The sequence below is a fragment of the Balaenoptera physalus genome (assembly GCF_965194825.1).
Source record: "Balaenoptera physalus genome assembly, chromosome: 15".
In the NCBI taxonomy this organism is placed as follows: Eukaryota; Metazoa; Chordata; class Mammalia; order Artiodactyla; family Balaenopteridae; genus Balaenoptera; species Balaenoptera physalus.
In genome coordinates, this window is record NC_138894.1 from 63,292,595 (window position 1) to 63,320,569 (window position 27,975).

Consider the following 27,975-nt stretch of genomic DNA (forward strand, 5'->3'; position numbering starts at 1 on the left):
CCTTGGGCTGTGCCTTCGGCAGACACCCGGGAAGGCGGGGTCCTTCTCTGTGGAGGTCGCGCGGGCAGTGGCTGCAGGAAGTAGACACCGGGCAGCATGTATTATAAGTTTAGTAGCTTCACGCAGAAACTGACGGGAGCGTGGGCTTCCGACGCCTATAGCCCTCAGGTACGGGTAGCGCCGCGCCGGTTCGGACAGGAGAAGCGGCGGCCCGAGTCTGCGCCTGGCAGTCTCAGCGCCGGAGCCAGGCGAGGCTTCTGCCCGAGCTTCGGTTTAGTTGGTCCCTCACCTCTTGTCACGCACTTGCCGTGGCCATGGAGGCTCCTAATTCTGTAGCTGCTCCCCGGCGAGGCTGGCCTGGTGTGGAAGTTGGGCCTGGCACTCAGCAGCGGTCAAGGTGACCCCCGAGGTCGTTGCCTGTGGCTCGTGGGGTCGGCAGGTCCCAGAATGTGACCCGACCGAGTCCGAAGTTGGCCCAGTCCTTTTTTTAAGGAGGTCTAGCTTTCAGTCTCCTCAGTGCTCCATTGTCATCCTTCTGCCGCAGCCCAAAAGACAGCCTCATCCAAGCACCAGATTTGGGAGTTGGGGTGACGGTACCAGCGGAAGCCATAGGGGCAGAAGGGGCTGTGTGATCAGAATTAGGAGACTTAAAAGAATTAATTCAAATGTTTGGGTGAGTCTTCGCAGTTAACGTGCAAAGAGCTGACATTTTTCCAGCTGTAAAATGGTTGATGGTTGCCCTTGAGTGGTCTGAAAAGTATTGCGACTTCACTCAGATTTTGCCAATTGGAGTATCAGTCTCCAGCTTGTAGTGTAGAGATGAAAAACTTTAGAGTCCCAGACTCTTAATTTGGGCTCAAATCCTGGTTTCGGTGCTTTAATTTTATGACCTTGACCAAGTTAATTCATTGTGAGCTCAGTTTCCTTTAGGGCGGGTGGAGTACAGATTAAAAGAGGTGTGTGTCATGTGACTAGCGATCGTTGACAGGTGGCTGTTACTGGATAAGTGGTAGCTATTCTCGAGAAGCTAAGTCTGAGATACCATCATTTTCATTGTCAATCCTCAGGGTAGGTAGGGAAGGGTTGATGAGATATGCAGTTGGAAAACTGTACTGGAACAGTAAGGGCCCCAGGTGGGGTGTATAGAATGCTCCATTGTTGTTACCTCCTCTTTCTTCTGTGGAACACCGCAACTTGCTCAAGGGGAAGGATGTTTAAGAATGATTTCAATCTAAGATTAGATGTGCTGTTAATTAGGATAGGGAGGGCAAGAAAAAGAGCAAGTTTTTTGGGGGTGTGGGGTTGGGGAGGAAGGGTCCAGGTTTATAGATATTGAGTTCGTGATGAGATGTCATGTCTGATTGCAGCTGGATTTATGAATATGGAGTTTAATAGATCTAGGTGTCTTCAGCCCGTAGGTGGTAGTAGAAGCTGTGGTGGGGGAGATCATCCAGGGAGCACATGGGGAAGAAAGATGGAGTTACGATTAGATTACAGAAACAGGAAGGGAGAGTGGAGGAGGAAAATTTATCATAAGAACAATCCAGGATTAGAAGGGAAAGCAGCATGGTGTCATTGAAACCAAATTGGTAGTGAGGTCTAAAGAAGGAATTGACAACAGTGACTTATCTTACAGATTATAAGAAATAGCTATTTCTATTATATTTGTTTCTATAAAGAAGCAAATATTCTTATAATATAAAGATGTGTATTTTTCAGCACATTTTTTATTTTTAAATTTATTTATTTATTATTTTTTTAAATTTTTGGCTGTGTTGGGTCTTCGTTTCTGTGCGAGGGCTTTCTCTAGTTGCGGAGAGCGGGGGCCTCTCACTATGGTGGCCTCTCTTGTTGTGGAGCACAGGCTCCAGACGCGCAGGCTCAGTAATTGTGGCTCACGGGCCTAGTTGCTCTGCGGCATGTGGGATCCTCCCAGATCAGGGCACGAACCCGTGTCCCCTGCATTGGCAGGCAGACTCTCAACCACTGCGCCACCAGGGAAGCTCTTCAGCACATTTTTGACAAACACATTGTGTAATCCACCCCCTTATTAACATATACAATATTACATCACTCCTAGGAAGTTCCTTTTTACTATTGCCCTGTCAATCCATGTCCATCTTCCTATTCTTATTTTTATCACTATAAATAGATAGTTTTGCCTGTTTTTGAATTTCATATAAATGGAACCACACAGTACTGTTTTGTATTAGCCTTCTATTTCTCAATATTTTTGAGGTTCATTCATGTTATGTGTATTAGTAGTTGGTTCCTTTTATTGCAGTATAGGATTTCATTGTATGAATATATCACAATTGATCTATTCCATTGGTGGTTGTAGAATTTCTTTTAATAGAGTTTTAAAATAATCTAGATTTTGTTATCTAGTAAGAAAAAGTGAAATTTTAAACTAAAACTGACACATCTTGAAATAAATTGGCACTTAGAGCAGATATTACCCCAAGGTGCATTTGGTGCAGGGAGGGATTAAAGATTTCTAGCTCCACTTGAATTGTGTTTCTCTTGAGAATTTGGGCTTCTTAATTACTTAAGGATTTCTTAAGTTATGTTGAAAGAAGTGATATTATGTAGGCTTTATATGAATATTGTAGGCTTTATATGAATTGCAGATTTCAGAGTGATTGTGACAGGTATCCCCAAACCAAGGGTTCTGACTTTGGTAATCAGGAGTACTTCAGTTTTTCCTTTCTTGGAAACATTTAAAATGTTAGCACACTGTAAAATGTAGGTGTTTGTAACTTTCAGTATTATGTAAAGTGAATAATCTAACATGCATTGAGTAACCTTGTATGGAAAAGCTAGTTCTCTAACAGTACAGGTAGAGATTTATAAATCAATCTGATGGCAAGTAATTGTCGGGAGGGTATTTTCCAGTGGTTGAGTGAAGAGCATTTTGCTTACCTTTCTGTGTCCTTTGTCAAAAATAAATTGAGGCCAATAAGCATATGAAAAGATGTTTGACATCATAAGTCATTAGGGAAATACTCATCAAAACCACAAGGAGATACCACTTCACACCTGCTAAAATAAAAAAGACAACAGGTGTTGGTGAGAATGTGGAGAAACTGGAACCCTACTACATTGTGGGGGGAATGTAAAATGGTACAGCCTCTTTGAAAAACAGTTTGGCATTTTCTAAAAAAGTGAAACATAATTTTATCATATGATCCAGCAGTTCCTCTCCTAGTTAAGATGGCAGGATATTCTAGATTAAGGGAACTGTGAGACTGAAGGAGGAGAGGGGGCGCTGCAGGGGAATCATTGAGTAGGTAAGTTTGGCTGTGGTGGATGGAGGTAGATCATGAAGGGCCTAGGATGGTAGGACTTAATTTTGTGAGAAATGAATAGGAATTTACAAAGCAACTTGATGCTGAAAGTTGTGGTAGAGTCTTGTCCAGAGGTTGAAACAAGGGTATGGCCTCTTCCCTTTAGTTTCATGAAAGGTTTATGATGGAGGAGTACGTATCATAACCAGAGCTATGCTTTGAAAAGATAATCTGATTGGGAGAGACCAGTGCCAGGGATGCCTGTTATACCCATAAAAGAGTTCAGGGTCTTCTCAGTAAGAATGGAGAAAGAGTCAGAGGCTGGAGATGAGTACTTAGCGCCCGGTGGAGGAGATTTTGGAAATGAGGAAGGAGGACTCCAAGATGACTGGGTAATGGGAGGATGGTGGTGCTTTCCCCAGAAACAGGGAGCTCCTGAGTAGGCTTGTGAGAAACTGGGTGAATTTTGGATGCACTGAGTGTGAAATGTCAGGGAAACATGGAGGTGGTGGTACCTAGCTGGCAATTGGAAATGAAGGACTTGATCACTGCGGATTGAAACTTGTTTGTAGTCCTGAATCAGAATGGAAGAGCTCGTAAGTTTCTATCATTTAAAAATTAAAACATTTTTGGGATAATTTTCTTATTTCTCCACCCTTCTTCCTCCTCCCCAAAGTTAAAAGGTAGAAGGAAAGGGGAAACTTTGGGCCAGTTAATTTTGAGGTTAAAAAAAATCATGTTTACTTTTCTCTCTTAAAATTTGGAGCAGCTAAAGTAGACTATGAAGAACTCAGTTACTAAACGTGGTAAAACAGTTGAATGTCTCCTAATCAATTGTAGTGGTAGTGATTGTGTAAACAGCTAAGAGATTTGATACTCAGCAAAACCTGTGATTTCCACGTGGTCTACAGTCCACTTATTTTAAGAACAGCTTTCAGTTTTCACGTTGCTGTGGGCTGTGTGGGAGGCTCTGCCATCAAGTGCTAATTTTCATGGCTTTGGTTCTGAAATATTCAAGTCTACACTGGTGAAGCTGTAGACTTCCTTAGCTTATTTATACATTCAACAAATATTTACTAAATGTGCTCTGTGCCAGTTGCTTTTCTAAGTCTTGGGAAATAAGAACAGTGAACAAAATGTGTCTAAATCCTGACCTCCTGGAGCTTCCATTGCAGTAGGGAGAGATGCAGTATACAAAGCTGAATATGGTATGTTAGATAGTCACAGGTGCTATGGAGAAAAATAAGACAGGGAAGGCGGGGGAAGAGGTGGTTAGCAGTATGGAGGAGGACATGCAGTTTTAAAAAAGGTGGTAAGGGGATGTCTCACTGAGAAGGCGACATGAGGTTAGGGTGCAAGCCATGTAGATACCTGGAGAAGAGCATTCTAGACAGAGGGAACATGCCTGGTGCTTGAGAGTTTTAAGGGGCTAGTCCAGTAGACTGGGACAGAGAAAGAGGATGATGTAAAGGGTGGGGGCGGTGAGGGGTGCATCTCGTAGGGTTCTGAAAGCCATTTAAGTACATTGAGTTTTGCTCAGGGGGATAGGAGGCCTTTAGGAGGGTTTGAGCTGAGTAGTGACATCCTCTGTTTTTTGTTTTTTTAAGAAAAATTTATGTATGTATGTATGGTTGCATTGGATCTTCGTTGCTGCGCGTGGGCTTTCTCTAGTTGTGGCGAGCAGGGGCAACTCTTCGATGCGGTGCATGAGCTTCTCATTGTGGTGGCTTCTCTTGTTGCGGAGTACGGGCTCTAGGGTGTGCGGGCTTCAGTAGTTGTGGCACATGGGCTCAGTAGTTGTGGCGCACGGGCTTAGTTGCTCTGCAGCATGTGGGATCTTCCTGGACCAGGGTTAGAACCTGTCTCCCCTGCATTGGCAGGCGGATTCTTAACCACTGCACCACCAGGGAAGTTCCTGACATCCTCTGTTTTTAACACAATTACTGGTTGCTGCATTAAGAGTAGACTGTAGGGCAGCAAGGATGGAATAAAATCAGGATGACCAGTTAGGAGGCTGTTTTAAAAATCCAGGAGTTTGGAGCAGAATGTGGATTGGTGAAGATAGGTGAGAAGTGGTCAGATTCTAAATATAGTTTGAAGGTAGAGCCAAAAGGATTTTCAAATGTGTGAGTGAGAGGTATTAAGAACAATTTCAAGGTTTTTGGCCCAAGTACCTGGAAAGGTGGCGTTATCATTTATTGCGATGAGGAGGGGCATATTTGAGGCTCATAATTCTTCTAGGTTGGGGCAGCCGTAGCCCTGGAAGAGGCCTAGGCGAAGGGATTTGCTCTAGATCCCTTCCTGTAAATATAGCTTCCTGGTCTACTCTTGAGAACACTAGTGCTAGTCTTATCTAGCTGCCTTGAAACACTGGAAACCTTGACTGCTCTTATATTGTTAGGAGGTTTAATGATGGGTAGGGTGAAGTACCTTAGCACCATTTGGATTCTTTTTACCTGTGGGACCGAGACAGCTGATTACTGATGGGGTGGTGTAATAAACATGTGTGGGTTTGAATCCCATCTTACTTGTGACTTTTTTTTTTAAACATCTTTACTGCTTTACTTTTTTTTAACATCTTTACTGTCGTAAGTATAATTGCTTTACAATGGTGGGTTAGTTTCTGCTTTATAACAAAGTGAATCAGCTATATGTATACATATATCCCGATATCCCCTCCCTCTTGGCGTCTTCCTCCCACCCTCCCTATCCCACCCCTCTAGGTGGTCACACAGCACTGATCTGATCTCCCTGTGCGATGCGTCTGCTTCCCACTAGCTATCTGTTTTACATTTGGTAGTGTATATATATCAGTGCCACTCTCTTACTTCGTCCCAGCTTACCCTTCCCCCTCCCCGTGTCCTCAAGTCCATTCTCTATGTCTGCGTCTTTATTCCTATCCTGCCCCTAGGTTCCCCAGAACCTTTTTTTTTTTTTTTTAGATTCCATATATATGTGTTAGCATACGGTAGTTGTTTAAAAATATGGAACGCTTCGCGAATTTGCGTGTCATCCTTGCGCAGGGGCCATGCTAATCTCTGTATCGTTCCAGTTTTAGTATATGTGCTGCTGAAGAGAGCACACTTATGACATTTCCGAGCTTTGTTTTAATCATCTGTAACATGGGCTGGTAATACTTAATTTATGGGGTTGATGTGAAGAGTAGATTTAGTTATGAAGATTGTGTAGGAACCTGAAAAAAAATGTTTATTATAAGTGAAAAAAGTAGAATGTGGGGTTTTGCCCTGTGACTATGAAGATTAAAATATGCCTATGAAAAGATTGGAGGAGAATATACAATTCATAATAATTGATGGGATAAGATAATGGGATTATAGGTAACTTTAAAATTCGATATTCTAAACTTTTACAGTATTATAAATGGAAATATGGAATTATTTTAAACTGTTAAGATGGTTGATAACTCCAGTTTTGAGATGATCTTGTTCAAAAACTTTGCTATAGTTTTGAATCACTTGACAGGTAAACAAATACAAAGCAGCTAGGTATAATCCCATCTAAAAATGCTCTCACATTAGTCCTGTCAAAACATGAATTTAATTTCAAACCAGTTTTGGAGTTGCTTGGTAGGAAGGGTTTTTAAATTTTTGCATTCAAGGGGAAATGATCATAAGGAGAAAATAACAAAGAGCTCACAGAATGATAAGGGAGTGTCTAAAATTCTCCAGTTTAAAGAGAGGACTTTTTTATAGCCTTGTTATCTCAGTAGTTGGAGCCCCTGTTCTGTCTCTGACTCCTAAGTCTCTGAGTGTGTTATATTCCAAATGTAGACTAACAGCTTACTAAGCAGACTTTCTCTTCAAATGGATTGTTGATTTTGAGCAGTAGTTGACGGGAGGTATCAGGGGCAGGTAGGTACTTAAATGCCAGGGTTCTGGACTTGAGAGAGGCTTGAGTTCCCACACTTGGCTCTTTTTGTTATGGGGTCTCAGGCAAGTCACCCTCTCTGATCCAGTTTTCTCCTCTGTAAAAAAAGGGAAAGGTAACATCTCCCTAGGATTGCTGTAATGATGCGTATGAAATGCTTAACATGATGCTGGGCACATAACAAGAGCTTGGTAGATATTAGCTGCTATTATTCCATAACACTGATATCCATAATGGCAGAGATTGAATGTGTCTTATTCATTATGTATTTTCAGTATAGAGTAAGTACTCAGTAAAATATGTTGTATGAGTGAAAGAACAGAAAAAAAGGCTGTGATTCATTCCCATTTATGGGAGTGTGTCAGAAGAAATAGAAGCCAAAATTACTTTAATGCCTTTTTGTTGCTCTGTTGATCCCAGTGCCTGCCTGGTGGGAGTAACATTGAGGTTTTCAATATGTGATCTTTAGAATAGGTCTCTTGTCAATTATAGGTAAAGTTAGATATTTTTTTTTTTTTTTTTTTTTTTTTGTTTATTTATTTATGGCTTGTGTTGGGTCTTCGTTTCTGTGCGAGGGCTTTCTCTAGTTGCGGCGAGCGGGGGCCACTCTTCATCGCGGTGCGCGGACCTCTCACTGTCGTGGCCTCTCTTGTTGCGGAGCACAGGCTCCAGACGCGCAGGCTCAGTAATTGTGGCTCACGGGCCTAGCTGCTCCGTGGCATGTGGGATCTTCCCAGACCAGGGCACGAACCTGTGTCCCCTGCATTGGCAGGCAGATTCTCAACCACTGCGCCACCAGGGAAGCCCCAAAGTTAGATATTTTTGAAGAGATCAAGTACAATCTGATAACTCTTATTAATTTGAGCAAAGGATTTCCTTTTTCATCTGTAAAAATAGAAGAGGCTGAGCTTGAACTTTGCTTTCTAACTTTAAGATTTTATTTTTCTGAGTTAGAATTTAGTATAAAAGGATGTGATTTTATTGATTTGTAACTCTAAGTTCCTTAGTGTGATCTGTAGGTTATTTTGGAGAATCATTTATCTATCTGCCACTGTAGGTTTACTCCATCAGAAACCCAGAGTTCCCTTTAGGTTCTTTTTTTTTTTAAACAGCTTTGTTGAGATGTAATTCACATACCATACATTTACTCATTTAAAATGTACAATTAAATGGTTTTTAGTGTATTCACAGATAATGTGCAACCATTACCATGTTAATTTTAGAGCATTTTTTATCACCTCAGAAAGAAAGCTATACCTTTCAGCTATCACCTTCCTCTTCCTTAACACCCCCCTGCCCCCCCCCCCCCCCCCCCGCCTCCCCCATCCCTAAGCAACCACTAATTTACTTTCTGTCTCTGTAAATATCCCTATTCTGGACTTTCATATATTTGTGGTCTTTTGTGACTGACTGCTTCTACTCAGCATACTGTTTTTAAGGTTTATCCATATTGTAGCATGTATCGACACTCCATTTTTCTCCCCCCTTAGGTTCTTTTTAAGGCTGTGTGTTTGTTCTTCCTTTCTCTGTCACATGTGGCTGAGGCGGCTGCTGAGCCCCCGAACCTCATTCAGCTTATGTTTATTGAATGCCTGCTGTGTACCAGACACTGCTTTAGGCACATGCTACTGCACGCAGTCCTTTCAGTGGTAGACACTCTGTGTATGTAGTACATGTGTATTGTTGTACACACGTCACAATGAGAACGCTGAGTTTTCCTTTTTTATTTTTACAATATATGTTTTTTAACTTACAGGTTTATTAATGCCAGAAAGTTCAGTTGCTCTGCTGTAATTGTTTTGTTTTCTGGTCCATTAATGCCAGAAAATTCAGTTGCTCTGCTGTAATTGTTTTGTTTTCTGGTCCTGAAAGACAGCTCTCTTCCCATTACAGGCTCTTCCAGACTGAGATATTTCTTTACTGTGTGTCTGGAAAGTTTCTGAAGTCCACTTCAGGGTTCGAGATTCCATGTTGGTACACCTACTCACCCAGAGGAGAAAAGGCACAGCCAGGTTTCTTTTGAAATTTAACACAAAGTTCATATAGATGATAAATGTTTTACTGGTTTGATGAGAAGATAGACACAATGGGTTTATCTGGAAGCTTAGATTGGGCCTTGGTTGTGGTTTGCTTCTCCCCCTCCCCCTCCCCCTCTCCCACCTTAACAGGCAAGAGAGTTCTTGACTGTGTTTGCTCTGGGAATGGGTGCTAGGGTGTTTTGTTGGAAGTTTAGGGACTTTAAACCTAAATGCTTTGTAATGCAGAGTTGGGGACTTGCCTTCTCTCTTGTGTGGTGGAATCACTGCCTCCACTCTTGCGGACAGCCTTCTCCTGGAAAGGCTTGTTCACATGCCCAGACATACTTTCAACTTGACCTTTTCCTTTTTTCCTGCAGGGATTAAGGCCTGTGGTTTCCACAGAAGCACCGCCTATCATATTTGCCACACCAACTAAACTGAGTTCCAATTCTACTGCATATGATTATGCTGGGAAAAATAAAGTTCCAGAGCTGCAGATGTTTTTCCAGGTGAGAGAAGACACTAGAACAGTGAAGGCTGTGAAGTAAATAGACCTAAAAACCCCTACAAAACGGAGTCTTAATCTAGTTTGCGACTCACTTCCCTGTTTTTCCTTAAATAGAATTCTCTCGATTTTAGTTTAAGCCATAAACTGGTAGAACTTCATGTAGGTAGAAACTGATAAAAGAAGAGAGGGTGATTAATTTCCCATCAGTATTTAAGGTTATGCAGATTTTTAAATTGCATATGTAGCTGTTGATCATCCATTGGATGGAGGAAGCAATAGCATATATAATATATAATAACACTGTGAATAATCCAGTATATATTAGGCTTTGTGACACATGAGGTGACTTTTGGCAATAAGTTTTCTTCTAGTTGTTTTTTGCTTGCTTTATATTAAAATTCACTGAACTGTTGGCTAGAAGTGGAGGAGGCTCTGTTGGGTTTGCTGATTAGCAGAGAAGCTAGGATTGGACTTAAAAATATTATTAATGTTAATCTACCTACAGATAATTGAGAGGTCAGTGACTCGACTATATCTCAGGTATCGTGGGAGTGGCAATAGCTGTTACTGCTGTTGCTGGAAGATAGCTTCCCCCTCCTCAAAAATATGTCCAGATTTAGGACCAGCTTGGGGACTTTGGATCAATTTAATCTCTTTTAATCTGGTAACTCAGACTTGAGTGGGCATTTGGGGTCTTGAGTTGCCGTGGGGAGGGATTTTGGAGACTGTGCAAGATAATGGATTAAACATTTTATGGAGTCTCATTATTAAATAGGGGTTTAGCAGCTTAATAGAAAGAAGGTAGTTGAGTACAAAATGGACATGAACCTGTTAACTGACCTGGTGTGCTTAGACTTTATCCACTAATGATCAGAAGTCAGACTAAATGTAGAGTATTTCTTGTGCCTACAGGTCTTTGATTAGCTGCTGATTACCTTTGCCTTTAAAAAAAATTCACCAGTGCTCCTTTTGTAATTAAGCAATATATGATAAATTCCTTAGAAATTTGGAATTTGTTGCACACATGTTCCTGAATCTGCATTTTGGAGAATGACTTTGGACTTACAAACTTTAGCTACATTAGTAAGAAATATACCAGTATTTCAGTTAGCATTCTAGTAGATTTGGGCTTTTTCCACTGCGGTGGGTTGATGGATTAGTTATAAAGTAGAGGCATTTGTTCTATATTAGCCTAAATTGTAAAATCTTTTTCTTATCAGCCATATCCTTGATAATTCTTTCTTTCAAGAAATCCGACGGTGTGCCCATCCACCTGAAACGAGGCTTGCCTGACCAAATGCTTTACCGGACAACCATGGCGCTGACTGTGGGAGGGACCATCTACTGCCTGATCGCCCTCTACATGGCATCACAGCCCAGAAACAAATGAGTTAGGCTGCAGAGGACTGGTTTGCTTTTTAACATAAATCCTTTGAATTTTCATTTTTCATTATTTCTGTAAAATTTTTTTTTTTTTTTTTTACTTGAATGGCCTACTTAACATTCTTCAAGAAAACAGAAATTAAGACAGTATTTTGGTTTGTTATGAAATGCACATGGCCTGGCAGAGCTCATCTGACAGTTAAAATTATTGTTTAAAGAAATGCTGCTGCTCTCTGCATTTGGGCTTCTGATTTCCCTGGAGGTTCTGAATGAAGGTTGCACACAGGCCCATTATGGCAGTCTGTGCTGAGGTCCTTGGGGACTTATGGTGGAGTTTTGAGCTTGGGATGGAGAAGCCCTTTTGGATTTGGATGTGACTGAGGAAGGAAAACAAGCTAAGGCCAGGCACATGAGATGAGAGATTTTGAGTTAGTAGTCACCTTGGGGATTTTTCCATCTTGCAGTAAAATGTTAATAGAAATTATTTGCAGTCTGCCTCTGTTCATTGGGCAGTTTGTTTTGAAGGGTTATTTGCGTCATCTCAGATCTTTAGTGAAATTTTATGTGTAATTGTTATGTATTTATTCCACCATGGGAACAGAGAACACCTGTTTAGTGTTGCACTTTAGACCAATGTCTGTTTTATTAATACAGCTGTGACACAAATTCTCCTTTACCTTTAAAAAATGTTATGGCTTTAAATTATGATTTATTTTAATTGTGGAATAAATACATGAATGAAAAAATCTCAAGTTTGAAGTCCTTTTAAATAAGCTTTCAAAATAATTTCAGAACATACCAGAGGCATCTTAAACCCGAGTCTAATTTCTTTCTTTTTAATTAGACACCAGATAATCTTTACAAAACGGTTCCTCAAAGTCAAGTAATAGGAGGCGAATGGCATACTGATGATTACCATATGGTTCCTTATAAGAAACTGCCTTACCCTTTAGTGAAATGTGCATGTAACACACAGTTCATTTAGACAGTAATTTCCTGTGCTGTCACAATTGGTAGACTTCACATACCCTGTATTAATGCTGGAAAAAGGTGGAATTTTATTATATAAAGTGGTGGTCTGTATTTTGCCATAGCAAAGAACAGTAACCTCTTACTGAAGATAAAATATGGCATGTGAAAACAGTATCATTCTCACAGGCTAGGAAGCCCTTATTTGTCTGTACAAGTCTAAACTTCCTTGGTATTTCCCCCAAGTTTTTATTTTGAAAAACTTCAGAATGCAGAAAGATTGTAAGAATAGAACAATATACACCTGTATGTTCTTCACTTAGATCACCAGTTATCAATATATTGTCCACTTTGCTTTTTCTTGCTCTCTCAAACACAGGCACACATAACGAATGTATATACATAATACACACACACACACACACACACACACACACACACACACATTTGGTTTTTGCTGAATCATTTAAGATTAAGCTATGGAATTGTAATTCAGCCATAAATACTTTAGCCAGTATCTCCTAAAAATAAGGACGTTTAGTTGTCATGTCCCTTTAGTCTCCTTTTATCAAGAAAAGTCCCCACTGTCCTTCATGACATTGACCTATTTGAAGAATTCAGGTAGTGTTTTGTAGAACATCCTTCAATTTGGATTTGTCTTACTGTCTCATGATTGGATTCAGGTTAAGGAGTTTAGTCAGGAATTCTTTGTATATGGTGTGGTGTTCTTATTGTATCAGGTGGCACTTGATACCAGTTTGTCCCATTATTGGAGAGTTGAAGTTGGTTAACTTAATTAAGATGTTGTCTGCCTTGTAAAGATACCCTTTCCCCTTTGTAATTAATAAGTAATCTGTGGGGTGATATTTGAGACTGGGAATATCATGTCCTCAGTGGTTTTGCACCCAGTGTTAGTGTTCCTTGGTGATTCTTGATGGAATCATTTATTACTAAGGTGGTTGTAAAAAAGTGATTTTCTAATTATTATTGTTGATGTATCTCAGTGAAGAGGAGTACTCCCCTTTTAAGAGGTTTTAGTGTAATTTTCTCATTCAAGGTAATAACCACCCATGCCATTGTTCATGCTGATGCTCAAATTTGGCCCAAATTTGGCTTCTATGTCCCACTGATATGCCCCTATCAGTCTTTGAGCAATTTCTTACTTTCTGACACACAGAATGCTGTCCACGTTTACCTTGTATTTTCTCTACCCCAGTTTCTTCTGTTCACTTTTTGGTATGTTCTGTTCGTATATATAGATGCATTTTCCTTCTCTGTCTGTTTTATTTTTGCCTAACTGATACTGTACATTCCTACTACTCATAGTTTGGAGATTGTTCTCTATCTCATTTTTCTGCATTGTATTCTATTTTATGAATACCCCATAGTTTAACTAGTCTCCTTTTTTTTTTTAATTTAAAAAAATTTTTTTAAATTAATTTATTTAATTAATTTTTTTTTTTTTTTTAAATTTTTGGCTGTGTTGGGTCTTCGTTGCTGCGTGCAGTCTTTCTCTAGTTGCGGCGAGCGGGGGCTACTCTTCGTTGTGGTGCGCCGGCTTCTCATTGCTGTGGCTTCTCTTGTTGCAGAGCACAGGCTCTAGGTGCGCGGGCTTCAGTGGTTGTGGCGCGTGGGCTCTAGAGCGCAGGCTCAGTAGTTGTAGCTCACGGGCTTAGTTGCTCCGCGGCATGTGGGATCTTCCCGGACCAGGGCTCGAACCCGTGTCCCCTGCATTGGCAGGCAGATTCTTAACCACTGCACCACCAGGGAAGCCCCTAACTAGTCTCCTTTTGATGGTTATTTAGTCTTAAATTTTTTGCTTTTACAAACACTGCCTTAAACATATAATCTTTACATGTCATTTTACATATTGCTGAATGTATTTGTAGAATAATTTCTAGAAGTGAGACTTTTAAGGCAGAGAGAATGTGTCTCTCCAACTTCAATAGCTATTCCTCACTGTGAGAGATTGTGTAGATGTACAATCCTATTTAGCCATGATTAGGGTGCCTGTTCCTCCCCACCTGTGTCAGCCGAATGCATTGTCACACTTTTTCATCTTTGCCAATCTGGTAATGATAAAATGTCTTTGGTTTAAATTGTCTTTCCATTGTAATTAGTGATGTTGAATATCTTTCTTTAATTTAAAATTTATATTTAAAATTTAAAAAATCTTTTTATTTTTAAAGGTAAAATATATTTCCTTTTTTGTGAACTATCTAATCATGTACTTGGCCTCCTTGTTTCCAGGTACTTTTTGATAATGCTGTAAATGTTATTGGTCCATCAGGCCGAATTCCTCAGAAACACTCTACTGACTCGTCTGAGCCAAACGTCTTCTGATTGCAGGTCTCAGAAATTCATTAAAACCAGCCAATGCAGAAAGGGGGATTTTCTAGAACCTGAGTGGAGCTGGGCCACAAGGCCTACCTTTGGGACCAAGGTGGTTGTCCTTTCTGTTATTCTCTTGGCTGTGCAGCTGTTTAACTCTGTTTCTGTGGACCAGCTTTATCTCTGTTTCTTGTTGCACATGGTAGGAAATGGTTGTCTAGCTCCAAATTCCAGGAGAGAGAATATCATTGGCCCCTTGTGGGTCAGGTGTCTCCCACTGGGCCAGTCAACTGTTTGGTGCCAGCCTATGGGGGGATGCAGTGAAGGAGCTCAGGGTGTCCTCTTGTTGGGTCTTAACTGAAGGCTCCAAGCCTTTCACCGTGTTCTCAGTTAGGATTATTCCTTCTAAGCATGGTACTTTGAACCCTTGCCAGGTTGGATTGTTTACTTAGAGGGGGGCCACCCTCCTTGTCAGTGCTGTCTCGATGAGATGCTGTCAACAGAGGGACAGTTACTCTCTTCACCTCTTCCAGGCCATGTGGTTAGTCTTCACAACAGTGGTCTGAACTCATGTAGCTCTGGGGGTAGGAAGACTCCATGGGGTACCCAGGCAAGGATAGTTTTAAGGGAATCAATTTTTAGGTCCTCAACTTCTGTTATACTTCTAAAGTTGAGCCGTCTGAGAACACGCCTAGCATAAGGGGTCCCTTATCACCTTTTCCATTCTGCAAAAGGAAAGCAAACCCTCACCCATTCTAGTCAGGACCATGGTGTGTTGCCCTGCTCTCTGGGGTGCCATGGGGATAATTCTAAATATAAATGTTGAGAATATGAGTCTAAAGACTAGGGAACAATCCTTTTACAAGTTACAAGTTCTCTGAGTCTACTTTTAACAAAATTGGAGGAACCAATTGAGTTGTCAGTTGATCATTAAAAATAATTTTGATAATAGATCACTGCATGACTTTGGTGTATAACTCGGGAGTTCAAGGAATTCAGAGATGTTGCTATTACAGAACTTCCATTGCCATCTATTTATTTATGAGAACAAGGTGTCTCAGGGCTTAATGTCTATAAAAATGAAAAACAGGAATGGAATTGGTGCTGAAACTGTCTTAATAGTAAGCAAGATTCATCCCTGGAAGCATGAACCTTCTTACTCTCTCTATCAGGATGCATTTCTAGTGAAATTTTGCTCATATTTAATAATGATCAGTATTTATATTCTGTTGTTTTGAAATATGTGCTAATAGCAATCATAATCATGCAATCCAGAATAAAATATTTTTGAACACTTAGAGCTTATGAGGTCACAGGAAATTTGGTATGTTACAGGGAATTATAAGTATGGTCAATAAGAGACTTTCAAGCCTAAAAATGTGTTACATTAGGGTAAAATGTGGGGGGTAAAATTCTAGATGGAGGAGAGTAATGGAGCTCCCAATTCAAGAAGAAATTTCCGACTTAAATAGACATTTGTATTTTTAACTAGATGAAGGTAGGTGTCTAATTGTGATGGTATTTACAGTCCACTGGATACATTTATAAGAGTGACTTAATAGTTTACGCCATTATGTACAATACACCAGAAACTCTCTTTTGCAACTATTTAAAATTATAATGAAAAACTTTAGATGTTAAGCTTACATAATACAAAGGGGAATACATAGATTTTCAAAATCCTTCTAGGGTAAACAAGAGCAAGAAAGGTTGAAATGGCAGCTTTATACTTTTCCTTTCAAAGAAGTGCCCATTTACCCCTTCTCTGTTTTCTCTCTCAGCCAGAGTCCCTTTCTGGGTCCAGCTAGCTTTCCCTCTCCTTCCTGGCCTCTCATATCCTGTGACTCCAGTGTGAAGCTGTCAGTGGCCTGGTGAGGGTGGGATTGGCTGTTACAACACTGGCTGGCTTTCTTTGGTTTATATACTTTTCCTCTCCGTTATGTGTGTGGCCCTGGGCTGGCTTCTCAGGCTTGTCTGATGTTGAGGTTCCTAATGCCCAAGTCTTCTTTCGGACTTTTCTTATGGCTGGAAGCTGTGCAAACCTTTCACTTTCTGGCCTGTTGATATTCAGTAGCTAGAGGTTATACCAGGGACAATAATGATTGACTGCTTAGAAATTCTGATACTGTCTGGTTCCAGTGATTTAATACATTTATTTGACATTTTGACTGCACATATCCTGGATTGGAGCACTCTTTAATCTAGCACCAAAGACCGCCCGTGTCGGGGTTGAGAAGTGGGACCCTGTCCTTAGTGCTCCTCTTGTCAGATTCGGTGGCTGTCAACCTTGGTCATCCAGGGCTGCCTCTGACCCACAGTCAGTCATTAAGGAGTTCCACTAATCTGCTTCTTCCAGATATTTAATTAGTGTGCAAAAGCCTGGGACCCCAAGATGAATCAGATACTTTGCCTTTGTAAGCAAACACTGTGATTATATTTAAGGAAACTGTTACAAGAATTATTTTTAGGTCCTTTTCAGGTTGTCTCTCAATCGCTTAGGGTTGGTAAACCATATGGTCAAGAAACTCTGTTATGAAGGAATTCTGCTGTTATCCTTCACCTGTCCTGATCTGGGAGCTCCATAAGACTGGTGGGGTTTGGTCGCTTGCGGACAGGTTGCCCCCTGGCTGGGTGCAGGTAGAGGAAGCCTGGCTGTGGCTTCTGTTCCGGGACCCATGTTGCACCTTGGCTTAGTGGGTCGGCCCCATAGTTATGAGGGGAGCATCAGCTGACCCTGGCTCTCATTACATGAACAGAGCAACTGGGGTGGCCCAGCCACCTCCTGGGGGAAGATTAGAGGGGATGGGTCATTTGCACTTGCATAAGCTCGAATCAAGAATCCTGACCTTTGTGTGGCGCGGTGCCGTGCTGCTGCAGGATGTGTTGGGATGGCCAGATTGAGATCAGATGCTGTTTGCTCAGGGTCCAGAGTCTGTTAGAGCTCTTTTCTAAGGAAGCTGCTGCAAAATCCTAATGGAAACAGGGCAAGCGGCGTGGCTGGAATAGCATTCTTTAGATACTTTTTTTTTTTTTTTCTTGAGTTCTGTCACAGCCCTCCTAGGACATCATGCCCTGACCTTGTCCATGACACTGAGCTTTGTCATGGTCGCATGGTTGTACCTCAGGGCCCAAGCACAGGTCCTTCACACTGTCCAGCATGTACCAGCCAGATTGGAATCCTTGTCTACTCCAAATAGCATTACAGTGGAAGTCGGCTGAAGTGCCCTAGGCTGTAAGAAGTGGTGGGGTTGCCTCCCAGTCGGCAGGGAAAAAGTTTTAGAAAGAAGCAGAAGCTCACTGCGAAAGGGCCTTGATATGGCTATAAACTGCAGCTGACAAAATTAGGGGCCTGGGTTTTCAAAGGCAGAAAAGGAGAGGCTGGTACTGGGGCGGGGGTGGTGGTGGGGGTGGTGGTCGGTGCTGTAAGGGAAGTCGTCTTGAAATAAGGGTGTTTCCTGAGGGCACCTCGCCAGGCAGGAAGGCCACGCCCCAGCTTTTCACACATTTGTGCACTCTGAAGGACGGGGAGAGACAGGCGGTGGGGGGCAGGTGGGCAAGGTAGAGAGGAGGCGCCTGTGGGGGCCTGCTGGCCCCAGGGTCCGCTTCAGGCTGTGGCTGTACCGGGCTTATGCTGAAGGTGTTGAGAGAGTGGAGCCTGAGCCCAGGACTGTGGGAGACGCCAAGGAAGGAGGCAGCCTGGTCGCTGAGCTCAGCCTGGGCCCCTCCCCTCAGGGACGTCCTGGCAGGGGTTACGGAAGTGCCTTGCCACTGGAGAGGGTGGGGCAAAGATGTAAGAAGCTCTGGAATTGGTTAATACCTGTCAGGCTCCAAGCCCATCTTCCGCATCCCGACACCTCCCCAGCTTAGGCCACAAAACCTTGTTAGACAGCAGATTAATTTGAAAATTGAGCTGCAGCTGGATGAGTTGATGTCAACTTCAGAGTTCAGTTGTGTTTAATTAAAGCCATCCAGAGACTCAACCTGCTCCCAGGAAATTATTCTGAGCGAATAATTAAAGAGAATAAAGGTTAGATTTGTGTTTCTGGCTAAGTCTCTATTGCATTCGGCATCTACAAAACATGAATTCCATTAACCTTTCGTGAACCAACATTAAATTGCTTTCAATTAGTTATTCTAATTAAAGTAGAATCACACAGAAGAGCCTTGTTTATACTTGGTGTCTGTTCCCTTTTCTTCTCTGGAATTATGTCCTTGAAGAAATGGTCATTTGGAAAATCGGTTCATAACTTTATGTGTCTGCCCATCCCTCCCTTAGTCGGGTCCTGTTCACTGAGCATCAGAAGGAATTGCACCAGGGGAAGTAGGCCGCAGCTGCAGAGGAGGGCTGGGGTAAGTAATCACTGCCGGTGCTTGGGCTGAGGTGTGTAATTTGCAAAAACATGTCCTGCGGCCACGGGAGATAAAACGAAGGACTAGTTAAGGTCGAAGGACTAGTTAAGGTCGCCTGCCCAGTTCATGCTAACTTGGGCAGGGGCAGGCCCCAGGGAAGGTCTTCCCAGGAGGGCCTTGTGGGTTGGGAGAGGGTGTCCTGCCATACTGTGACCTAGCTCTCCCCGGCCCTCTGTGCTTTGGGTGTGGGTGGCTTCGTTCCTGCTGAGTGATGGCTCAGAGTACTCGTCCGGGCCTGTCTGCAGCCTCAGTGTCCTGAAGGAGTCCGCACACTCGGACTCCGGGCTCGTGACTGCAGCAGAGGGGAGGGGGGCGGGGAGATAAAAGCTCTGTGTCTCTGCTCCAGGACTTACCTATACCTTGTCATGCAGCATATTTCCCTGCCTGATTGTGGATGTGAGGTGTTATGACCAAGAGTCTCTAAGCCAACCCAGGATTTCTCAAGGTGGATCACTCACTCCAGGCCCCCAGAACTCAGGAGGCAGGGAGAGGAGATCTGCTTTCTTCAGCTTCAGGTCCGGACAGAGGTCAGAGGTGCTGACTGTACCCTTATTTGTGTATCTTGGGAATGGTAATGTGGGGTGGGGGTTGCTTGCTGGTCTTTGCTGAGCTTGTGCTGTGCTCTGGGCCTAGAAGAAGCTCATAGTGGTCTGGGATCTGGACCAGATGCTGTTAAAAACAGAAGGGGCAGCCTGACTCCACTTGGGAAGATGGTCATGCCTCAGGATTCAGACCCAGGAGCGGCTTGGGTCTGGGGTTTCCTAGTGGTGCCAGGTGACCTGGCCACTTCTGAGCTGGGGCTTGAAGTCAAGTTGGCTCTTCTCTTTCCTGGTGCCCCAGCTCCCTAGGCTGTCTCTGACTCCTGACGAGTTTTCTGGCCTTCTCTTAAGGGCCATCAGGTGCTCTGTTGTCTTTTCCCATAGGGCTTTTCCGTGAGCAGATCTGGGGTTACCTGAGGATTGGCACTCCGTCTCCCTAGCAGACTGGGGACTTGCCCCATCTTCACCGTCAGGAAGCCTTAACAGCACGTACCATTCATTCCGTAATTGCTGCGTGCCAGATTCTGTGTTGGGCAGTAAAGACCAGAGAGAGGTGATGCCGTCCCTGGTCCCCGAGGTCAGAGAATGATGGGCACAACCAAAGTGCAACAGAACTGTCCAGAGGCAGGGCCAGGGTCCAGGAAGGCCAAGGAGTGGCAGGGACACCCTCAGAGGGGACACTGTGGAAATTGCGTAGTGATGCGTCAGGAGTTTCCTGCTAAATACAGTGGGGAAGGGCATTTGGCCTGAGGGAAGGGTACCTGCTGATGTGTGAGAGGAGGTGGGGGAGAGGCAGGCTCAGGCCAGGGGCCGGGCCAGAGCAGGCTTGGACTCTAAGTCGGTAAGCAAGAAGGGTGTGTGTTGGGATGGCCACAGAATCCACTGTTCTTTTGGTTCTTTTGAATCCATGGTGCCAATATGGAGGACAGATTAGAGGGGAAAAAGACTCACAGCATTGGACTAGTTAAGAGTTATTAGAACAGTTCATTTGAGAGATGATGAGAGCCTGGGGACCAGTGGCAGTGGGCATGGAGAGAGAGGCGTGAAGCCCAGGGATGTTAAGAAGGCAGAGTGAACACAACCTGACGCTTAGTTGGACATCGGAGGTCAGGGTGAGGCAGGCTTCCGGGATGACTCATCCTGGCTCCTGGGTGAGTGGAGGTGCAGGACTGGGGGGTCAACAGGGCAGGGCATGTGTCGGAAACAGTGGATTGCCTGTGAGCCCTCTAGGCAAGGAATTCCAGTCAGCAGCTGTGTCTGGAGGTAAGCCCAGGGGTCTGGACTGGAGGTAGGAATTTGAGAGGTGGCAGGACGCAGGGGCAGTGGAAGCCTGGGGTCTGCTACGTTGTTAGGAAGTATATGAAGGTGAGGAAATAGAATGGGGGAAATACCAGTATTTCAGGAGCAGGTGGAGAGGACAAGAGCTTGTGATGGCTCCTAGGGTCTAAGAACATAAGGAACACAGACATCATGCTGCGTGAAAGAAGCCGGACACAAAAGAGAGCATACCCTGTGATTGCATTTAGATAGAAGTCAAAGCCGGGCAGAACCAATCTATGGTGACAGAGGTCAGAACAGAGAGGGAGTACTGACGGGAGGGCATCACAGGGCAGGCTTCTGTGCCGGAAACGTGCCAGCTCTTCATGTGGGTGGGTGTGTACATGTGTAGGCAGATAGGCAGATACCCTGAGATGTCTGCACTTTACTGTAAGTTATACCTAAAAAAAAAAAATCTTTAAAAACTTAAGAAAGAAAGGGAAGATGGAAGTGTAGGGGAGGAAAAATAATTTTCCTTCCACCCTCTGAGTTCTTGGCTGAGACCCCTGTAGTAAAAGACAGATTAACAAGAGAAAAACAAACAGAAGTTTACGAACACATACCTCATGTGTACATGGGAGGTACTCAGGGAAAAATGAGCAACTCCCCAATCGGGCTTAAAATTCAGGCTTAAATACCATCTTAGTAGGGAAAAGGGAGGGAGGGAGGCCTCCTAGGGGAGAGTGCATGATTTTTAGGGAAGATGAAGGACCCTTAGAAGAGTGGATGGGAGGTGTGATGGTTTGTGACAAGTGTGTCTGGGTGTGGTGTGGACTCCAGTCTCCTCTCCTGGGATGAGAGTCAATCTCCCTTGGTTGATGAAGCTCCTGGGAGGGGATCTTTGACAATTGAGTTCCTTTTGGAGCATCTGTCTTTAGGCAGATGGGGAGTTCAGAGAAAGCCTCTCATTGGATTGGCTGTTTTTCAGGTGCCTACAGCTCAAAATAATCAACATACCAAAGTGGCGTATTTGGGGCTGGCATATTCTGCTGCCCTTCAGAAGGAAGATGGAAGGAAGGAAAGGGGAAATAAGGAAGGAGGAAGGGTGGATGGAGGGAAGAAAGAAAGAAACCTGAAGCCGGTGGTGCCTGGCAGGAGAGGATAGGGTTTTCAAGAAAGAGGGTGATGACGAGTGTCGCTCACACGCGCAGAGATGAAGCCCTGGGCGAGCTCCGTAGAGGGACCTGGAGGCTGCCCTCCCAGCCCTCCCATGGTCACTAGTGCGTCCCCAGCACTGCTGAATGAGTGGCACGGAACAGACCCTAACGCTGAATCAGAACAGGGAGGTGCGAGGATCCTCCGGTCAAGGGCATACCTGAGAAATCTCCCGTGCTTGGGTCACAGTTCCCAGCAGCGCAGATGGCCACTCTGTGGTTTCCTGAGTGTCCTCCCAGGCAAATCCCGGTGTTGAAATTTGATAGCGTTTAATAAAAAATGTTATTATCTACTATAATTTAAAAGAACTTCCTTCTGTTTCAATGTGAGGGTTTCCCATAGAAACCACTTCAGCCTGGGCGGCTGTGAATGGCGGCTTTATTAGCAGAGCCATCTGCAGGCTGTCCTGACAATCTGTCGCCCTGCTCATCGCTTCCGGTGCAAACATTGTTTATTGTGATGGCGGCCTCAGCCCGTCACCCGTCACCCGAGGGGAGAACAGCTCATCTGCTTCCCTCAAGCCCCTTGGACGCGGGGCCCTCGCGGAGCAGCTGGGGGCAGAGCCCTCAAGCTCGCCAGGAGGTCTCTCCCCTGAGAATCAGATGCTCCCGGTGGGCAAACCCTTACTCTCTCTTTCAGATGGAGACCAGGGAGACGGGGCCTAAATTTACCTAAACCCACAGTGAAACATGCCCTGTTCATTGCAGCCTTAGGTTTTTTATGTCAGATCCCTCACTTGCCCCCACGGAAGGGCTGACTCACCTTCAAGTGGGGCTGGTGTGAGAGAGACCTCACCGATGCTCCAGGGGTCTGAGGGCTTGAAGCTAACACATTCTTTCAAGAGAAAAGGGACTCTTGGCTCAGCTCAGAATTAATTCATCTTCTAAATGGAAATGTCAAAGCCTGGCAAGCACTCCTGCTCATGATTCTGGTGCTGAGATATTCATGGGCAGCAAACAGTAGGCCACAGGAAAATGGATTTTGCCAGTGAAACCAGAGAGGGCTATCACTCTCAAAGGAGAAAGCCTGATCACCTAATCTCAATTCTGCCGCAGTTTCACCAGGGCCTGCTATATAGTGGAATTCTTCTTTTTCTTGTCATTTTATTACTTCTGAGTAAGGGAAGGTGATTCGGCCCAAGCACCTGAGGGAAGGCAGCCGTGGGGCGGCTTCAGGAGAGCGTTTCCAAGAAAGGGAGTGAGCATCAGTGACACTCAAAGCAGTCAGAAGGGGAAGCCAGTGAGGACCCAGGAGGAGGGAGAAGGGGTGCAGAATACCCAGCGAAGGGGGGGACTCCTCTGGCTGCAGGGGTAATGCACTGGCTGCTTCTGGGGGGGGCAAGCAGGTAAAGCCTCTGTGTTCCCAGACACACCTCTGACCAGCGCCCCTTCCTTGCCTGGGGCTCCTCCAGGCCCACACTCAGCTAGGAAGTCTCGCACAGACCCTGTCGGGGCAGAGAAGTGGCAGGGAAAGCTGCAGGGAGTGCCGTTTCACATCAGCAGTGTTTTATTTGATCGCAGACGGAGTACCTCAAGTGCACGAGGACAAATTTTATTTAAAAATTTTTGTTGTTTTAAGGCCCATTTTTGTTTCCATATTCCTTTCAGAAGTATAAAGAGAAGGGAGTTTCTATATCATTATTTGAAAAAAACTTATTTGGAAATAATTATAGACTTAGAGGAAGTTTAAAAAAAGAGTCTGGTGAACCCTTCCCTCAGCTTCCCTCGGTGGTGACATCTTACATAATGTGTAGTTTTAAGTCCAGGAAATGTTCATGGGTACAACAGAGCCCTGCAGACCACAGACCTTAATCAGTATCCACCAGTTCTGCCTGCATTCCTGTGTGCGCGTGTGCAGTTGTGCGATTTAGTCCCGCTTACAGGTTTGTGTAATCACCACCACAACCAAGATGCAGGCTGTTCATCATCGCAGCAGAACCCCCGTGCTGCCCCTCTGTAGTGACATCCCCTCCCCTCCGTCCCTGTCCCCTGGCAACCACTAGTCTGTTCTCTGTAGTGTTGCTCTTTCAAGAATGTTATAAATGGAAAGGTACAGTTGGTAAACTTTCCAGATTGGCTTTCCAGGATCCATGTGCCGTGAGGGTAGGGCCTGCATCTTCCCATCTCTGGATTCCACGCCGAGCCCGGTACAGTTTGCACATGTACCCGATGAAACAGTGACTCCTGTGGATCCTAGTCTCATACAGACTCGCCGGGTTCAGGCTGGCTACCACTTTGAAGGTGTCGGCAGCACAATACGTTTTTACCGTAGAGAGACTGAAGTCTGTAGAAGGAAGAGGCCCTGCCCTTCCTGGACATCCGACTTACACAGTTGCGTTAACCGAGCGAGAGTTCTGCAGCTGACACGGTAAGAGAACGCCAGCTTCTGGTTTCCCTGCTTCCAACCAGGTCTCCAAGTCAGCCCGACCCAGTGTTGGCTGAATGGGCATCGGTGTGCTGAGATGGGCTCCAGAGTACGCTTTGACCCTTCCCAGGATGCACTCTGGCTTGGTGGAACATCAGGAATGAAACGGGATGACCAGGTATGAGGGCTTTGCTTTTTATTAAAAAGTTATTTTTCTTCCCTGAGGCCCTTTTAGCACTTTGTCTCCAGCTCCTTTAGTGAGATCTGGCAAAAATGAACTCCGCCAGGGGTTGAAATCTGCATAATCCCACTGAGATATTGAGTCAACACTGGCAATTATGCATATTCATGCGTGTCCCTGGGTGGCTCCCTAGGAAAATCTATTTTCAGGACTGCGTGTTTACATTGCTGAGGGAGAAGAGAGGCAGGATCAAAGCCCTCTGGCTGAGCCTGGGCTGGAGGATTAAGGGGAAGAAGCACTTGACCGGTGAAGGAAGCAGCTACTATGCTGCTTTCTTGGTGAAATGGAAATTGCTCAAAGGTTGGAAAATAAGGGAGCAGCTTCTCCACACAAATAGGTTTAAATTGAACATCAGGGACTGAGGACACAGGAGCCAAGAAAGGCAGGAAAGGCAGGGAGTCGCTGGCAGCAGGTGCCGCAGCACGCCTGGAAGCTCTGCCCCGCACTCCAGTTGTAGGGATGACAGGAGGGGACTTGTGCAAGGGAAGGGTCCCTCCAACTTTGTGACACTGTTCAGAGCCCAAAGATGCCTTTTCCAAAGCCTAATCACTTTCTGTGGTTTTTCCATATACTGGTCTCAAATCCTTCCTACCAGAAGCTCAACCCATTTCATTCTTTTTGTTACTAGTAATCACTAAATTACTGTTCTGCAGTGAGCATCTCCTGCAGTGCCACACAGCAGAGCACGGGGCTGGCCCCAGGAACTCTGGGGGCAGGGGGACCTGCCTTCAAATCTTGGCTCAGGCACTTGCTACTAGGGTAACCTGCCTTCTCATCTGTAAGTTTACTCGTCTGTAAAATGGAGATAATCGAATTCAGGATTGTTGGAAGAATTGAATGAGTTAGTACGTGGAAAGCACTTAAGTGTTACATTATGTGTTAGCTGTTACGGCTGAGTAGCATTTCGTTCTATGGATGTGTGCCATATTGTAATCATTGAGCACTCAGTTTCTTATTTTCCACATTTCTTGATGTTTTTGTCCTTTGAGATACAGAAGTGGCACCCTTAAGTTTTTCTGCTAGACTTCTGGATTGGTAAAATTAAAACAAAAAACACAAATGTGTTCAGTTCCGTAAGCTATGGTCTCCTGAGGATGTCACCCATGGATATAGAAATGAAACACACTGACATTTCTAGAGACAATGCAACTTTTTTTTCTCCATTTGGGATTCTTTCTCTTTTAGTTCTTTTGTCTACTTTGTATCAGAGGTTACTGTAGGGGTCTGTTAATGAGGGTGGAGTCGAAATTCAGGTTTCCTTTGGAAAAGATGAACTGATTAGCACAAATATGTAATATTATCAGAGTCCCTGAGGAGAGCAGGAGTTGCCCCTTTACAAAGGGCAGTGCCCTCACCCTCTCCTGAACTGAGGACTGAGATGACATAGGTCCTCTGCTGTTTCCCCGTCTCCTTTCCAAAACTCTCTGAATCTTCACCCACATCTTTTCCTTCTTCCTCCATTTATAAAGAACGTCTTTCTCCTCGTGTAAGTGGAAGAGGCTCCAGCTTTCCAGTTATAACACACGAAGTCCTGGTGTGGCAGTTATCTGGGTAAGTGAACGCAGGCCTGCTCCTGAACCTCCCCAGCCCGCCCCTTGCCCACAGGGCACCACGCCCTGTATCCCTGCGAGCTGGGGTGTCTGGGGGTGCACTGGCTGCACGGGGACTCCTCCAGCGACAGCTCTGCTCTGCTCCGCCCAAGTCCTGCACACCTGCTCTTCAGCCTGTCTCCTTTGTCCTAAAAACATGTCCTTGTCCTAAACTCTCGTTGTAGTTCCACCTTTAAGCTAGAAACCTAGTTCCTTCTAGAAGTTACACTAACAAACAAACACCTCAATATGTCCAAGATCTAATTCATCATTATTTCCCCATAGAGGTTCCTTTTTTGGATCTCCTTTTTTATTAAGAAAAATCACATTGTTTAGTGGGGTGGTTCTGGTGTCTGTCAGCCGTTTTGTCTCTGAATTCTTGAAAGAGGAATTTCTGCCCCAAGCCAGCCTGTCACAGGTTAGTATATGCGAGTGGCTGTGAACATATATTCATAGTCAACAAGGATGAGTAAGATGCTGATGAAAACCCCATCATTATTTCCATGACTGTAAAACTGGGAATGTATGGAATACTCTTAGTCTAATGCTTCATCAAGAAAAATTTGTAGCAGCTAATTTTTGGTTGCGGTGTACAGAGGATGTGTCACTAAGCAACACGGGAGAGATGGCGAAAGCGGGACGCTGAGTTCAAGGGCTTCCGGCAGGCTACACCGGGGAGGCAGGCAGTGGAGGCGGGTCAGGCAGGTAACCAGGATCACCAGGATTACCTAACGTTAAACACTGGAGAGAGTGTAGACATGAAATAAATTAAAACAAAGCTGTTCCCTATTAAATGGAAGCATAAATCAGAAGTAATTTCCTCTAACATCATGAGATGGTGTCTGTCACTCCAGAATAGCTGTATCCATAGCAGTGGCAGTGGTCAGCTGATAAATGTGTCCTTCTGAACTGTCATGTCTTCTGATGATTGGACAGTCACGGACACTAGCAGCATAAATGAAAAAAGACCCAAGACACATTTAGAGAGACAAATGAAACATCTTATTTTATTTTTTAATCTTCAAAATTTTCTGCCATAAGACAGGAATGCATGATAGAAATGGCTCAACATCTTCACATGAAACACTTGGATTCATTTTCATTCACAAGTTTTTCTAAAAACATCTACAATTTCATAATCCCACCCACTTCCAACCATTATCACAGATTTAATTGACTGTTAAACAGTAGTTGCCAGCAATAGAGAGCTGGAACGCTTTCTGCGTATTAGTAGTGTCTTTTGAAACTACCACCCAAGATATCACGAATATAAATTTCATGGTACACAGCAACCCCAAAGGTGACTGATGTCCCCAAATAAACTCCCTGCTTATCATGGAGAGTGGTATCCCCCAGGTACTTAACGAAATGCTTTTTCTTCTCCTAGAATTACTTGTTCATCTCATAGTATTTTTCTTGCAGGGTATATAGCACATGCCGACCTGATGATTCAGTCACCACAGCTAATAGGCAAATATATATGCCTGATACTACTGCTGCTCTCTGATAATTTATGTACAAACATACTGAAAAATGATGGGTTGCTTGGAGTCTACCTCCCTTCTTTTGAAGAGAACTACTTTGAGGTTTTTTTTTTTTTGAACAGTTGTAAACAAGAGGAAAGAGAAATACATGGACATATATCTATACACAGAGATAACACACTGAGTATTTTCAATGTGGCGCATATCTTCTTATATAGAGATACACACACAGAGTGAGTGTCTACACTCACCCCTTCACACATACCCACACCCTTACATACAGCATGTGAATACAAATGTTGTGAGTGTCCTTGGGAGTTCACTGAAGTTTGTGTATTACCAAATGATGATGAAATACCTGATTTGTATTACTCCTGAGAAGACAGTAGAAGGGAATGACAGTTCTGATGCACTTTGGAATGGCACAGTCACGTAAACACTTGCATACTTAAGACTTTTGAACTCATCCAAAGTTTCTAAACATGATCTAAC

At 44.0% G+C, this 27,975-nt stretch overlaps 2 protein-coding genes across 5 annotated transcripts in view; one reads left to right on the forward strand and one right to left on the reverse strand.

The window, feature by feature from the left end:
- On the forward strand, window positions 1-27,661 carry COX7A2L (cytochrome c oxidase subunit 7A2 like). Of its 2 annotated transcripts, XM_082427917.1 has the most exons (6): window positions 16-168; window positions 9,571-9,702; window positions 10,951-14,496; window positions 18,661-19,321; window positions 24,214-24,347; window positions 25,880-27,661. In XM_082427917.1, exons 1-3 carry the CDS (start codon window positions 97-99, stop codon window positions 11,089-11,091), a joined length of 345 nt encoding a protein of 114 aa, XP_082284043.1. In that variant the 5' UTR covers window positions 16-96; the 3' UTR covers window positions 11,092-14,496; window positions 18,661-19,321; window positions 24,214-24,347; window positions 25,880-27,661. The 2 variants fall into 2 exon arrangements, with proteins under 2 accessions (XP_082284044.1, XP_082284043.1); XM_082427918.1 differs by lacking the exons at window positions 18,661-19,321; window positions 24,214-24,347; window positions 25,880-27,661 and having other exon boundaries at window positions 1-168; window positions 10,922-11,055.
- EML4 (EMAP like 4) overlaps window positions 26,979-27,975 on the reverse strand; it is a 159,110-nt gene continuing 158,113 nt past the window's right edge. For all 3 annotated transcript variants that reach the window (XR_014254270.1, XM_082427670.1, XM_082427674.1), the window contains exon 26: window positions 26,979-27,970. Coding sequence is in view for 1 of the 3 variants with exons in the window: in XM_082427674.1 (XP_082283800.1) it covers window positions 27,960-27,970 (11 nt within the window). In the remaining 2 variants the exon portion in view is untranslated. The remainder of the gene's footprint in view (window positions 27,971-27,975) is intronic.

What these genes read in the sequence shown, in the direction of transcription:
- COX7A2L (XM_082427917.1), top strand. Translation starts at nt 97, where the DNA reads ATGTATTATAAGTTTAGTAGCTTCACGCAGAAACTGACGGGAGCGTGG. An exon ending in CCGACGCCTATAGCCCTCAG is followed by an intron (nt 169 to 9,570) that starts GTACGGGTAGCG and finishes TTTTTCCTGCAG; the next exon opens with GGATTAAGGCCTGTGGTTTC. An exon ending in AGCTGCAGATGTTTTTCCAG is followed by an intron (nt 9,703 to 10,950) that starts GTGAGAGAAGAC and finishes CTTTCTTTCAAG; the next exon opens with AAATCCGACGGTGTGCCCAT.